The sequence below is a fragment of the Pygocentrus nattereri genome, chromosome 8, assembly GCF_015220715.1.
Source record: "Pygocentrus nattereri isolate fPygNat1 chromosome 8, fPygNat1.pri, whole genome shotgun sequence".
Taxonomy (NCBI): domain Eukaryota; kingdom Metazoa; phylum Chordata; class Actinopteri; order Characiformes; family Serrasalmidae; genus Pygocentrus; species Pygocentrus nattereri.
The window spans coordinates 3,130,289-3,146,731 of record NC_051218.1 but is presented as its reverse complement, the minus strand read 5'-3'; the positions used below and the strand labels follow the sequence as shown (position 1 = coordinate 3,146,731).

Here is a 16,443-nt window from a genome sequence, read left to right as displayed (position 1 = left end):
AGTTTATGTAGAAGTTTTATTTACTACCCAAAACCACCACCGCGTCGTCATGTCTCTTCTACATTATGTGTAATGTTGATGATGCTTAAACAGTGGAAAATCTGAAAAGCTTGTCTTAAAACATTCTGCTTGTACCTCTGGATTAAAGACCCATTTCAGGCCACAACCTTCTGGTAACTGTGGTAAAACAGTGCCACAGGCTGATAGCAGCATATTCATAACCGACTTTGAAAACTCAAAATTAAAGCCTGTCTTTGAGTCATAGCGTTCGTCACCGTCAGGATATATGTAGTGGTGAAGTCGACTGGAAGCTCAGAACCTCAAACATGCAGCCCCGCCACCGTCTCATGCTCATTTGATGGGGAATGATCAGGTGTTGTTGCGTAATGAGGCTAATCTGGGCATGCTGGCTCGTGCAGTTCGTTGTCCCGCTGCCTTTGGCTTTGACATTGGACTGCCTCCCAACAGAGGCTTATTAAAGCAGAAGTCACATAGAGGGCAAGTGTAGGTGCTTCGTCCCAATTTCACCCGCTCTTATAGGCTGGAGTGGCCCTCAGCAAGGGGTGTGGCCTTTTTCCGGAAGGGGCCGGGGCACGTTGTAGGTGGAAATGAGGCCATTTGCGTAATCGACCTGATTAGCCCTTATTGGTTTCACGTTTGAGATGAATTACTGATAAAGTATCTGAAATGTGTTAAGGCACTTGGACTGTGTTAGACCCACTGTACCCACCAAGGAAACAAATACTGGCTCTTGACGGAGTTCTGAAGAGTTTTGGGCTAAAATGTCTGCGTAATTTTGCATTGAGTGGAAGTGAACCAGCAGGAATGCTCCAAAATTGAATTGAATTGGAATAAAAGCTTTTTACATCAATGTTCATTAAAAGATGAGAGCGTTTTTGCCTCCGGCCTGTAAAGTTTCCATTTAGGAGATGCATGTATTTATTTATTCTTTTTCCCGGACTGTGACGATGTGCATTAATAGCCCGGAGTCTTTAAATAAGTGTTGATTTTGTAACACATTCTCTACAGAAAGCACCAGCAAATGTGGCATTTTCTGTTCGTTTTGGACCACAGTTTGTATTTATTTGCTGCTGAGGTGAACATACTGGCAAAAAACTAAACATAAAACGTGTGCCATAACTTTCGCACATGTTTTTTTTCTTTTTCAATGTTTTAAATGCAGCAAATTAACAGTAATTGTGCATTAAAATGTGCAGCAACGTGTCTCTGCAGAGGATGTGTGGCTCATTTTCACTTAGAAAGTCAACAAAACGTCGTGGGACAAGGGCGCCCAAACTTTTGCACAGGCCTGTATTCTTCTAACCTACAAATGTTTTACTGACAAAAACAGGCTTCCTGATGGGATCAAACGTTTTTTGTTTTTCTGTTTCAATTTCAGGTTGACTTTCATTTTGATCTGTGGCTCTTTAGCCTAGAGTCCTCAGGAAAGGGTAGAGAGGGCATTATGGTTCCGAGGCTGTGCTGTGCTAGTCCAGGCGCTGTTTAAGATTCAGACGGTCTTCATATTCAGGTCATGTCCCTCCTGTCCTTATTACTGGCTTTTGGCAGTCGTTTTAAACACCTTTTAAAGCATTCCTGTACAGCAAGGGTTTGTTTTCATAAAAGACTGGAGTGGTGGTCAGAGCATGGCGTGTCCCGAGCTGCCTTGGAATGAGTCACTGTTGCTCTCAAGAGGTGACTTTTATTTTGTCAGTACACAAGCGAATTATTTGTTGTGGGCCAAAATTGATTGAGCTGAGGCCGTTTTGGAATCAGACGTACACCAGGGAGTAAATAACTGGGGGCTGAAGATAAGAAGACTGGAAATTGTCATTTTTTTAAGTCCAGCAGAGGGAGCTGTTTTACAGCGAATCCAGCCTTATTCTCTCTGATCTTTTCAACCTCGGTCTACACCGATCAGGCCTAACATTGTGACCACCTCCTTGTTTCTACGCTCACTGTCCACTTTATCAGCTCCACTTACTGTATAGCTGCACTCTGTAGTTCTACAGTTACAGACTGTAGTCCATCTGTTTCTCTGGTACTCTGTTACCCTGTTCTTCAGTGGTCAGGAGCCCCAAGGACCCTCACAGAGCAGGTACTGTTTAGGTGGTGGGTCATTCTCAGCACTGTAGTGACACTGATGTGGTGGTGGGTGTGTTAGTGTGTGTTGCGCTGGTCTGAGTGGATCAGACACAGCAGTGCTGCTGGAGTTTTTAAACACCTCAGTGTCGCTGCTGGACTGAGAATAGTCCACCAGCCAAAAATACCCAGCCAGCAGCGTCCTGTGAGCACTGATGAAGGACTAGAGGATGACCAACACAAACTGCGCAGCAGCAGATGAGCTGTCGTCTCTGACTTTACACCTACAAGGTAGGAGTGTCTAATAGAGTGGACAGTGAGTGGACGCAACCGGCGCAACACACACCACCACCACATCAGGGTCACTGCAGTGCTGAGAATGACCCACCACCCAAATAGTACCTGCTCTGTGAGGGTCCATGGGGGTCCTGACCGCTGAAGAACAGGGTAACAGAGTATCAGCGAAACAGATGGACTACAGTCTGTAACTGTAGAACTACAGAGTGCAGCTATACAGTAAGTGGAGCTGATAAAGTGGACAGAGTGTAGAAACAAGGAGGTGGTCATGATGTTAGGCCTGATCTGTGATTGTTTTCTGAAAGAGAGCAGCCATCCTAAAGTTAAATATCTTTAATTATCTGTTTAACTTTCATTCTCTCAAAGGTCTTAATTTTGTCATTTTCATAGAGGAAGGGGAACACTTGTTTTGTGTATGTATAGTTGTTGTTAATGAGTCAAGCATGGGTTGTAATTGTAATAATAATGTTTCTTTTTTTTCCCCCCACAGTCCACGTCCCAGTCGGGATGGCTTCTCCGGTGCGGACACTCCAGGGTCCAAGCGCAAGCTGTACAGTGCCGTCCCTGGCAGGCACTACGTGGTGGTGAAGTCCTACCAGCCGCAAGCAGAGGGCGAAATTGCCCTCTATAAGAATGACAGGGTCAAAGGTACAGCATGTGCTCTGAAACCTTTTTTAACTCCAACACATCATTCACTCCCCAGTCCATACAGTCTCTATATGGCAAATTACCATGGTTGTGATGTCACAGCCATGAGCACGTTCACATATTCTGTATTTCATTGGTTGGTTGTTTAAAGAGCCGTTGTTGGAGATATGGGAGTGTAAACAACCTTTTCTGAGTTTAGAGGCCCTCCGCCTAATGTATGGGTTCTATAACAATTAGAGTACTGTGCAAAAATCAGTCCACCCATTTATTAAATTTCCAATTAAAACTCAACTAGAAGAACCAAGTAAATATAACGTCAGTGTTTCAGTATTCAACGGGTCACTCTTTACCTTCATTCCAGCTTCCATTCTTTTCAGGAGCCTCACTTTCAGCTCCTCAAAGAACCTGCAGACATGCCTCCAAAGCTCTGTCTGAGAAGCTGGTTGATGATTTTCTCAAGTAATCAAACCCGTTCAGTGGTGCTGAGGTCTGGACTCTGGGGTGGTCAGTCCATTGTCCAGCTTCTTTGTTTGATGTGTCCGTCTCCTTTTCTCAGTGAGGCTCTTCTTGATCAGCTCCACGTCCTTTCAGACGCACAGCGCTGAGTGGTCTTCTCACAGTGGAAGGATGAACAGAAACACCTGTGGATGTTTTAAGATCTGAAGCAGCTTGATCTTCTCCTCTCTCTCAGAAATGAAAGCTTTAAGTGCTGTTTATCTGATGGGGGCAGGTTTGGTGTCCAGCAGGTCTTCCAGGTGGTTGTTAGGAGTGTAACGGGGAGCGATGAGGAGGCGGACGCATGTGCTGAGAAGATCGAGATTTATTGAGGGCAAATCCATAATCAGGGTCAGGACAGATATAATGATATAAAGACCAGCACTAGACAAAGGAAAACACAGGGGTTAAATACTAAGAGGGCTAACAAGGGACACAGGTGGAAAACACAGGTGGTAACAATCAGGGGCGGAGTCAGAAAACAAGGGGCCCGACTGGGAAGGAATCCAAATGAAGACACATGGAAGACTGGGAGGGGCCAATCGTGACAGGCGTCTCATTTTCTCTGTAGCTTTTAATCATTTTCTGAGCCCTGGCTTTCTGTATGCAAGCAGACAATCATATCTAACATCATCAGAAATATCTGAAAAATATTCTTCTGTGACTGGAAACTAAAAACCCGAATCAGGCAGTTGTAGACGTCAGTGGCTCACACTCAGAATTCTGTCTGTGTGGAGTTTTGTGTTTGCTGTGCTCTAATACGACTGATTTAACTCATAAAAGGATTTATAACAAACTGATGAGTTGACTCAGGCGTGCGAGCTCTGCGAAATCTGTCAACAATGCAGAGGTCTCTCAGGACCAGGATTGACAACCAGTGATTACAAGCAACATTGATTTGAGTGTCACTTTTCCCAAAGCACATGTTCTTTTATATTAAATAAGTGATTGATATGACAGTTACTCCAAGAACACTGACTAGAAGTGATTGTTGATATGAAAAGGCTTTTAAAGGGCAATAATCCCCAAAGCCACAATTAGTGATTAATGTAAATTATAACTTGCATGCTAATTCTTGATGGTTACTACTATTGGATATAGAATTGATATTTACAGAATTATAACCCATTGTTTGCAACTACAGGAAGAGTATTAAGGCTTTCAAATGATGAGAAACTTGTCGAGACCTAAGACACTGTTTATGTCATAACCAGGTGGTTCTTGTGTACTGAGCCCAGCCTCAACTAACAGAGAATATTGTGCGCTGACTTTCTTTGGTCTTTTTGGTGTGGAAATTTGGTGGAAAACTTGGCGTCACAATTGTTTTGGTAATATAAAATCCCGTGATTGTTTAAAGTAATTGTTCAGCGCAGGCAATTTAGCCATCAGCATAATTAAAACCTCAAGTAAAGTTTAGGTTAAGGCAAAACAAAGCAAAGCATATTTACAATTTGGAACAAAAAAATCTAATTTATCCAAAAATGTACCAATACAAATCCTTTTTATAGACATTTTCATTCCATGTTATAGACAGTACATGACAAGCACTCACATTGACGTGATGAAGAGTGATGTGACTGCAGACAGTCTGTAAGCAAGCGAGTAAGAATGTGTACTCTAGGTGACTTAACAATGTGACATAAAACATTTTTGACGAAGAATCGCTTTAACATGAGTGGAGAAGCAGAGCCAGTTTGTGACGAGGCTGGCCGCTTCTTATTTCAACCGTTATAGCAAAAATAGGACCACAAAACTCCAGAGGGTGCCTGCGAGCGAGTCCTGAATGAATGGGAGTGAATGGAGCTCAACGGCTAAAAATGAAAAGTTAAAATACTTTCTAATTGCTCGCCCAGAGCTTTCCTTTACTTTTAGAAAGTGGAAAGATTTATTTCACTAAAAAAAGCAAAGAAATCTCACCAATATGTTTCCTTTTTTTACACTTACGGCATTTGGCTGACGCTCTTATCCAGAGCGACTTACAATTTGATCATTTAGTAGGCGAAGGTGGTGTTAGGAGTCTTGCCCAAGGACTCTTATTGGTATAGTGTAGGGTGTTGGCCCAGATGGGGGTTGAACCCCAGTCTATAGCGCAGAAGGCAGAGGTGTTAACCACTACACTAACCAACCACTGTTTTTTTTTTCTATAGCATTCGGATTTTGGGCAGTAGGACGCCTACATTACTGCTACTGAGTGCTGATTGGCTGGCTAGTGGAGCTTATTGCCTGTTGTAAACGTCATGAACGAACATGAGGCGGCGTTTTAAGCTTATAGCTCGAGTTTAAAAGTTCTCAAACATATATCAGCAGTGTTAAAATGTTTTATGCTGTTTTGGGTTCAGGATATGATTTTATTCTTTTACATAAAAAATGTTTAAGCATTTATAAACCATGATTTTGCTCAAATGCTCCTTCGTAACTCATTTTGGACCCAGAAGACATTACAAAGTGGTCATTCTCCTCAGCACAAGCTCTCTGGGAGAAGTCCTTCAGGTAAATGAGATGAATGTGTTTGACTGTGGTATTTCTGTGCAGTGCTCAGTATCGGTGAAGGAGGATTCTGGGAGGGCAGTGCTCGAGGGAACGTCGGGTGGTTCCCTGCGGAATGTGTGGAGGAGATCCCCAACAAAGCCAACGAAGACCGACCCTGTAAGTGAACACACACAAACACAGCGAGCTGGAGCTGATAGCCTAACAGGGCTAACAAACACTGGAAGTCAATAGTCACCCAAACCACTTCACTAATATATGCCAACATCTTCGTATATTTGCTACAAGTTGCATTGGTGAGTTACATAAGACATAATGATGATGAAATGACATTATCGTCTGCATTATGTCCCAATTTCCAATATTTAAGGCTTAAGAAAATTGGAAGGCGCACATCAAATAACAATAAACCGACATTATTAGTGTATCGTTTTGCATAAACAGAGGAAGTAAATGTAAAGGTAGTCTGGAACATTACCAGTGATTTCTAATAATGCTTTAAATAATAAAACTGGCTTTTTGCAATAAACCACAAACTAGCAACAGAGACAGTCAGTAAAGTTGCAGTGCAAAATATCTGTATATGTGGTCATTTTTCATCTGACCATTACAAGGAAGGTACAATATATTAAAACCTACAGCTGTACCAATTACATTTTTATGGATGACAACTCAAGAACTGAATCTAAGCAATGTAACTGCTGCACCATTAAAGGTGGACCTAATGCGCTGTAGTGTAACTGCTGCATCATTTAAGGTGGAACTAATGTGCTGTAGTGTAACTGATGCACCATTAAAGGTGGACCTAATGCGCTGTAGTGTAACTGCTACACCTCTAAAGGTGGACCTAATGCGCTGTAGTGTAACTGCTGCACCTCTAAAGGTGGACCTAATGCGCTGTAGTGTAACTGCTGCATCATTTAAGGTGGAACTAATGTGCTGTAGTGTAACTGATGCACCATTAAAGGTGGACCTAAACCTAAACCACACTGACATGTCTGTGTGACTTAAAATAAGATCTGGATGTAACTAAGTGAGTTTCAGAGAAACTTTGGATGTGAAATTACACAAGCTGTTTGGGTGAATATTGACTTCCAGTATTTGTTAGCGCTGATAGCCTAGGAGCTCCAGTTCTAAACTAAATACAAGCTGAGTGGTCTTTAGCCTAGAGGACACAGTGTCCATGGTTTCTGAGAAGAATTTCAAATTTTGATTCATTGGACCACTGGACACTTTTCCACTTCACCTCAGTCCATTTTAAATGAGCTCAGGCCCAGAGAAGGTGGCAGCATTTCTAGATCCTGTTTATATGTGGCTATAAGTTTTAATTTGCATTTGTGGATGCAGTGATGAACTGTTTTAACAGACAGTGGTTTTCAGAAGTGTTTCTGAGCCCATGCAGTGATTTCCACTACAGAATCAGGTCTGTTTGTAATGCAGTGCTGCCTGAGGGCCCAAAGATCACGACTAGCAAATACTGATTTTTGGCCTTGTCCCTTGCATACAGAGATTTCTTCAGATTCTCTGAATCTTTAAACATCATTATGTCCTGTAGACGATGTAAAGCAGATGTTCTTCGCTATTTTATGCTGAGAAACTTTCTTCTTGAATTGTTGCACTATTTGACTATTTAATATTTTTGATACACTACAGATCAGAAGTCTTTTGTTGTAACTGTGTTGTAACAAGGCGACCTAATCATGTCACATTCATTAATCCCATCCTGTACCTTTATAACAACTACACAAGGACTTTCCTGTAGTGTGTTGTAAACGTTACACTTTACAATAAGTGTGTAGTTAGTATGTAGGTACTGTGTAATAATATAGTAGTAATATAGATATTGTTTGGGGTTTAATACAACATTTAATTAATGTTATAAAGGTTACACATTAAGATAAGGGGACGTCCGATGTGCTGTCACATTACAGACCGGTTGAAACTGGTTATAATATCATAGCACTAGCAACATAAGTGCAAGTTAAGTGTTAGGAAAGCTGGGAAATCACCCTTTTGTAATTACATGAGAAAGAATAGGCTGTGTCCACTATTAAGATACACTTGTGTAATTACATGATGTGAAACTGAAGCTGATACACATGTGTAAGTACATAGGCTGTACTTCTGTAATCCAGCTGTTACAGTGACTGAATCGTTAGTAGGTATAGGTTGTTCACATGTAACTACACAGTTATTAGAGACATGTAATAAGTGGGACCCTAAAAATAGCAGAAATAACCTTCACACAGACACAAGCACGTCTGTACGTGATATATGGTGTTTCTGAATATGCTAGAGATCTCGCATTACATTATACACAAACAGACCAGCTGTACAGATCAGCTTTAATGCCACCAGATCTCTCGCTCCTTCTCCATTTCTCCATTCCCCTCTCCCCCTTCTCCTCTAGTGCTTCTTGGATAACCCACACAATATGTGAGGAGCCTTTAGGCCACGGCAGGCTGTTCATTCAGTTCAAGTTCAGCACAAAGTGGGACACAATGTGTAGACTAACACCTCTCGCACAACACGCCCAACTTCACCGGCCGTGCGACGTGCGCGAGCATCTTAGGAACCCGCATATTATGCATTGTATGTTGTTTCTGCGTAAATAATGCCATTCAGACCGGTTTGATGTGAAATGTTTCATTGTAGAGAAACTGTGATGGGAAACAGGGGTTACAACATCTGCAGCATAATTAAAGCCATTTAATGTATTTTCCAAAACCACTAGCAAACCTATTTGTGTTATACACCAACCAGGAATAACATTCTGACCACCTCCTTGTTTCTACACTCACTGTCCATCTTATCAGCTCCACTTACTGTATAGCTGCACTCTGTAGTTCTAGAGTTACAGACTGTAGTCCATCTGTTTCTCTGATACTCTGTTACCCTGTTCTTCAGTGGTCAGGACCCCCATGGACCCTCACAGAGCAGGTACTATTTGGGTGGTGGATCATTCTCAGCACTGCATTAATGCTGACGTGGTGGTGGTGTGTTAGTGTGTGTTGTGCTGGTATGAGTGGATCAGACACAGCAGTGCTGACACTGACGTCTATTAAAATGATCAGAAGCACAAAACACTGAAGGTAAACAGTTTCCATCAGGGAGAACCGAGTGGCTCTGAAATCACTTTTTACACACAAGCAAAGTTTCAGTTTCAGATTTATTTACAACTTAGTTCCAAGTTTAAGTTGAATAAAAACTGGCTTTAAACTCAGGATCACAGATGAGCTCCTTTACTATGTTGATCTGTAGGCGTCTGTTCATAAACATAAACCAGCCCAAACTCATTTACTATAAAATGAAATGGTGTTTGTAGAAATTCAGAAAAAAGCCGCGTCAGTCTCGACTGCATATGTGGACATATTTCTATATTGAGCTCTATTTACACAAAGTTAGGTTAGTTCATCATTTATGTTGAACAGACTCTCCCAAAGTTTTACGCTGCTGCGCTGACGTTGAACCGCGTGCTGCACTGGGTCGGTATGACCAACGGGTCAAAACCAGCTCTAAACAAAGTGACCGCTGGGCCCTGATTGGTGCTCTGGCTTTGCGCTTCTTTCGTTTTGACATGTTACGTTTTTATACACACAGAAACCAAAAGGAACGACAGATTTCTCAAAATGTAGGAGGAAAAAGTCGGATATTAGACTCTGAAATGTAGTGGAGTGAAAGGAAAAAGTCGCCCAGTAATGGAGAAACTTCAGTACAGATACACCAAAAATACTAAAGTACAGAAACTAATTACATTTACTCAGTTACTCAGTTACTCAGTTACTGTCCACCACTCTCTATAAATGAGCCATTTACACGAAACCACTCTCAATTAATTTGTTCACATTTCAACCACTCAACTATGCAGAAATTTTGATGGTGGATTCCCTTTTAGGTGGGTCGTCATCATCATCAGAAGCAGAATATAAGATGTCAGATTGCTGGATTATGCGCTGAATGGGGACGTCCTCTGTCCTCTGTCCTCTGTGTTGTGAGCAGGAGCGTTGGCTGTGTGTGGGTATGGTGTGTGAAGTCTGCATTTTCTGTGTAAATTGGCATGAGGGGCCAGGGGCAACGTTCCATAGAGAGTTGTTATTTTGGGCCAAATGAATGCCTTCCACATCACTGCGGACACTGTGCATTTACAAGCTGCTTGCGCGAGTGTGTGTGTTTCATGCACTCAAGGCTGGAGGGACCAAAGGTCACTGGAGTTGAAACTGGGCCCCAGTCTGGTGTGGACGTTGCTGCCAGCGAGAAATCCATTTAAAACATTCGCCATTCAGACCCGAAGCTACAGAAGGCCATCTGCCTCTACTGAGTGCAGCTACACAGCCTGTCATACTCATTAAGTATGTGTTCCTGGAACTGACTTTTATACAGAAGATGGAGAAAAGGTGCTCTGTTGACAATCAAGGCTCAGAAACATAAATTAAAATCATTCCATTCACTCTGAGCAGAGCCAGTCTAAACTTACTACTACTACTACTACTACTACTACTACTACTACTACTAATAATAATAATAATAATAATAATAATAATAATAGTAGTAATAGTGAACTTATGTAACGCCTTTCATGCATTAAAGTGCAGCTCAAATGAGGCATGCGAATAAAATCCACGAAAAAAAAGAAACATAATACATTATGAATTTAAAATAATAATATATTACAAAAACAATGCATTTGTAACAGTAAAATAAATATGAATACATATATAAAATACATAGGCGAGACTGGGTGTGTGGAGTCAGTACAGCTTAGAAAATACCGTTTCAGTGGATTAGGGTTCAGTTATGTTCCCTGACTAAAGGTGCTGAGATGGAGGCTTGAGGCGCCAGATGTTAACGGCAGTGACATGCTGCCGGTAGTTGAGTGATGTGTTCGTTCTTCTGTGTAGTAAGAAGTCTTGCTGCTGTTTTCTGTACAAGCTGTAGTTTGCCTAACTTTGTTTGGATAAGCTGGTAAAAAATGCCGGTCCCACTTTATATTGTGCCTCTAATAACTGTGTAGTTACACATGAATAACACATGAATAACATATGCAATAACACTGTAACTACTGATGATTTAGTCAGCGTTACAGATGGATTACAGAAGTACAGCCTGTGTAATTACACAAGTGTATCTCCCACACAGGACCTTTCCGTTCCGTTCATGTGTAATTGCTGTGTTATTACTGCTTAGTAATAGAGTAATAAAGTAGGCATTGCTTTGGGGGAAATGCAACTCATTTAATGCAATAAAAGGTGTATTATAAGATAAGGGGACGTTTGCTTTACTGTCCCATTCCAGACTTTTTAAAGCTGAAACTGGTTACAGTGTCACAGCACCAGCAACATACATGTTAGCTACATGTTATGAAAGCTGACAGATACAATGTTATAAATGTGTTAATGTAAGTTATTCCATAATTCCTTTTACTATGGGGGGAAAAAAAAAATCTGAAAACTCCTTTTCCAGTCTGATTACACATGTAATTACATTTATGTTATTACACGTGTTATTACATTAGAGATAATGAGCTGTTCTGACTATTAAGGTCCACTTGTGTAATTACATGTGGCAACACGGAAGCTGATACACATGCAAAATTACATCAGGTGTACTTATATAGTCCATCTATAAGTGACTAAGTCATTAGTAGTTACATTGTTGTTCACATGTAACTACACAGTTATTAGAGATGTTTAGTATAAAGGGGGGCCAAAATGCTTTACAGTGATGTAAATTGGAGAAAACGAAAGCAAGACTTTGCTTAGCATCATGTAGTGTGAGATCCCCTGGCAGTGTTTCCGAGATAAAAACAATGCATTTCCATTATTCCAACCCCAACATAACATTCCTAAACTGAAAACTGGTTCATTCCATTCTGTTCAAACTTATTATGTAATGGGATAAAACAGGAGGACTAGGAAGCTTTTAGAGCTGACAGTTTGTATTGATAAGTACTTCCATACACACAGGCTGTTGAGTTTAACTGCGAATCGATCAAACATACAGCTATGAAACCAAATCCAGTGTTACACGCTGTCAATACAGTGGGAAAATCCCCCGTTTGAAAATGCACAGATACGCTAGTTGACTGGATGGCTTCCCACATCATAACATGATACAAACACAGTCACGTGAGAATATATCATCACTGTCCAATAGAAACCATGCATCTGCATTTTTGTTGATTTTCTGTTTTCTCCATCTTTTCAACAAACCAGCTGTTCTTTACATCCTGTAAAAATTTCATGCTGCACGGACCAATAGAAATGCTCTAAAATCACTTGGGACAAAATCTCTTTACATTGACTTACATTGAACGGTAACAGTGTTTTTGCCCTCTCCTGTAAAGTTACTACTTTGGAGATACTTGTTTTTCATTGGACAGCGACGATATGTAAAAGCTCAAATTGTGGATACTGAATTGATGTGTATCTAAACCTAAACCCTACCAAATAATCGGTTGATGTCATTCAAGATATAATGTTGATCCAAAAACATAGTAATAAGCTAATAAGCTGATGATGATAATAATAATAATAATAATAATAATAATAATGTTAATAATAAAAACTGTATTTATAGGGCAACTTCCACACCGTTGGCAGGTCCACGTGCTTTACAGACAGATGATAAAGTTGAACAGCAATAGAACAATAATCAATAAGTTATGAGTTCTAAATTAAAGTCAATTACATTGACCAAATTAAAAGATAAATACAAAACATTTTTATTGAAGGCTAAATTAAAGAGATACGTTTTCAAATGTTTCTTAAAAGTGAGCACTGAGCTTGACCGTCTAATAAAAGGTGAATTGAGCTCCACAGTTTAGAAGCAGAGGAACTGAACGAGGCTCTCCGTGGTTTCTGTATTTTATAGAAGGTGTTCAGAAGGTCAGTATCTGCAGGTCTAAGATCTCGTGCTGGAACATGAACAGACAGACACTCTGTGATGTAAGCTGTGCTTAACGGTCATTTAAAGCCTTAAAAACTAGGAGCAGAACTTAAAATCAATGCTGAGTGATACAGGCAGCCAGTGTAGCTCTTTTTAAATTGGTGCTGTTGTGTTTTATATAAGCTGTGAAGGACGGGTTGTTTTCTTAGGATGCCCGAACATGAACAAGGTTTTTGGGTCACTCTGGGACAGAAGATGCTGATATTTCACACGTGAGAAAAGCTGCTTCAGTGATCGTTACATGTGGGATAGAACAGCACTTAGAACCTAACATCATGCCCAGGTGTTCTCGGGATTTTGTATCAAGAACCAGTGTTTCAGTGGTTTCTTGATTTAGTTTTATTGACATCTGCTGAGAAACGTCTGATAAGCTGGTGGGCTACGCAGAGCACTCACACTGCTGAATCCCAACAGAGGTCCCAGATGAACCTTTCTGTTGTGGAACGGTTACGGATGAGTTTCTTCGGTCCCACTTCATATTAAGTGTCTTTAATAACCGTGTAGTTACATGTGAACATGTGAAGAAGTACGCCTTATGTAATTACACATGTGTATCAACTTCACTTGATATATAGGTGCAGTGCAATTACAGTGTTTATTATAGAATGGCAGTTAATGTGATGTGATCAGTATACCTTGTTACAACACAGTTGTTCAACAGGGATAATGTAAAACAAACGTAATATGTAAAAAAAAAAACATAAAAAAAAAACACTTGTGTAATTACAAGAGGCAAAACTGAAGTTATTACACATGTGCAATTACACAGGCTGTACTTCTGTAATCCATCTGTAACACTGATTAAATAATCGATAGTTACATTGTTGTTACAGATGTTATTGATGTGTAACTACACACTTAGACACTTAATATAAAGTGGGACCGTATCTTCCTGGTTCTGCACTTGTTCCAAGCACAAAACACTCTAGTTTTCATTTTTTGGTTCCAACAGTACGTAACGTTATGCTGTAACCAGGTGCGATGGATGGCCAGTTAGTGCGATGACCACTGAGAAGAACAAAACAGAGTCCAGTTTGGATTCAGAGGCCTTGGAACTTGGAAACAAATTGTTTGCATCAAAATAAGATTGAGATCAGCTTAATTAATTAATTGCTTGTAAAGCAAAGTAGTTTCCGGTTTCATTGATTAGAATGTAGCTCACTGGCCTCTTTATTAGAAACCCCTCTCTTATCGCTCCACCTTGCTGGTGTACAGACGGTAGCCCATCTGTTGACGCCTATTTTGTGTTAGCCATTCTCTAGCCCTTCAGTTTCTGACCACAGAGCTGCTCTTGGGCTGGCCACTGACCTTATAAGTGTACAGCTACAGACTGTAGCCCATCTGTTGCTCGTGGGTCAGTTCCGACTGCAGGACCACTGCTGTGCTGAAAACGGTGGTCTCAGTTTGGGATCAGAATTTGAGGGATGAATGAATGTTGTAACAGATTGGCTACAGTCTGTAATTGTCCACCTAGAAGGTAGGCGAACCTGAAGGCCAGTGAATGGGATGTTTGTCTAATAAGGTGGACAGAGCGGATGCATGTTTATGTTCTGTTGATGCTCATATTGTGTTAGCCATCCTGTAGCCCTTGGTCAGTGGTCAGTTTCTGACCACAGAGCCACTCTTGGCCTGCACTCAGTGACCATCAAGTCCACCGACCTTATAAGTGTGCAGTTATAGACTGTAGCCCATCTGCTGTTCATTGGTCAGTTCTGACTGCAGCAGCACTGCTGCGCTGAAAATGGTGGTCCTGGTTTGTGGTCAGAATTTGACGAGGGATGAATGTTGGAACAGATTGGCTGCCGTCTGTAATTGTCCACCTATAAGGTAGAACCTGAAGGCCAGTGAGTGGGAGGTGTGTCTAATAGTGGACAGAGCGGATTCATGTTTATGTTCTTTTCCAATGGGCCCCACGTTAGATAATAAAGAGCAGAACGGCGGGTGGTCTGCTGTGGCTTTGTTGTTTTCCAGCAACACATTGAAGCCTCTCTTTTATTGCCAGCTTTATCCTGCAGTGCTTCACAGACCCTTGTGTACAGTCCATCAGCGTGGGTACAGTGCGTTTGTACTCGTAGCAGACCATAGTGCCGAATAGTGCCGCTCATGACAGCTTGCTGTGGACAGATCGGGAGTTGTGGAAAACAGCAGCTGCGATTGGCCAAGGGGCTTTTGGCCCCGGTGACTCACTGGCCGAGCGGAGAGAAGGGCGGGCTGACTCAGCTTCTCCACTATAACATCTCCGTTGTCCAGTCATGCGGTGCCGTGCTCGAGAGGATATGCCTTTTGGTTGCTCGCCCAGCATGTGGCTCCTTTCATTGGCGGTTCGTCTTGAGAAGCTGATTGGTGTGATTTGCATTCATTTGAATGTTGTTATCTGTCGCCTTAGCATAATGTGTGCACAGCAGATTCTGCATTCTCAAAAATCGCTGGTTATGTTTATGTGCAGTAAATCGTTTCTTAGATTCTAAGTCCTCAGTGATGCAAATCCCGAACAAATGGCATTGTGACAAGTGAAAACACTGCACAGAAGATTAGGAAAAATCTGCATTTTATAATTTAGCTGGTTACATTTAAGTCATTTCACAGGTTTCTATCACACGCTGCACGTAATGTGCCCCGTCACCACAAATCTGACACAGTCGCACCATTTTTAGTGCTGACGTGAGGTGAAAGCGTGCTATGTTTAGCTGCACGGTCTTCCGAGGCCTCTGGCCTGTGGATGCTGTGGCTGCAGGAGAGCAGCGCGTGCGAAAGGTGAGAAATGCTCAGGCGTTTGGGGAACGAGCACGGCCTCCGTGTCTGCACATCATATCTGCATCCAGATCTGTAGCTGTGGAAGTGGCTTCTTCATCAAAGCCACAGAGTGAGAACATGTGAATGGTGTTATATTTGAATATGGCACAGATTTAGAGCACCCATGGAGAGAACAGTCAGTTTGTGAGCACCGTTGCTGGCAGTCTTCAATTTGTTTGAGTGAGAAATGAGCCTGGCTTTTTACTTTTATGTGAACTGAAATCTGGTGCATTGTGCAGGATCGTTTCTGAACAAAGAAAAGCAACAGCCTGTTTGTGGAGCTCTCGCAGCCAGTTGTTCATTTTGATCAATGTCTTTTTGAACGTATGTCGTTTTTCAGTTTTTGACATCGTTTGAAAGTCCCTGTTGGCCTTCATATTGTATGTAGATTCCATGAAGAATGAACCAAAAGTAACAGGCAAAAATGACTTGGAAATAATTCCAGTTTCCATTGACTTACATTAAAAGTAGAGTAGGGTTTTTCCTTCTCCTGTAAAGTTCCCATTTTAAAGATTCCGACAAAGATTCTTCTGACAGCAGCGATACTCTAAGGCAAAGAGAACAAATGCATAATAACATACAGGATAAACTGGACCTACTATATTGCCTAGACTAGTGATGACGCCTCAGAGAAGGTCTGATAGTGTTAGTTAACTTAAAAGACATGTCTGTAATTTTTAGCTTATTTTTGTTCGA

General features: G+C 41.4%; 1 protein-coding gene across 6 annotated transcripts in view; it reads left to right on the top strand.

Moving 5' to 3' along the window:
• The window catches only part of shank2b (SH3 and multiple ankyrin repeat domains 2b), a 219,615-nt gene that overhangs the window by 124,858 nt on the left and 78,314 nt on the right, over positions 1-16,443 (top strand). For all 6 annotated transcript variants that reach the window (XM_037540580.1, XM_037540579.1, XM_037540578.1 and 3 more), the window contains 2 exons: positions 2,870-3,027; positions 6,055-6,168. In XM_037540580.1, coding sequence (XP_037396477.1) covers positions 2,870-3,027; positions 6,055-6,168 — 272 coding nt within the window. The remainder of the gene's footprint in view (positions 1-2,869; positions 3,028-6,054; positions 6,169-16,443) is intronic.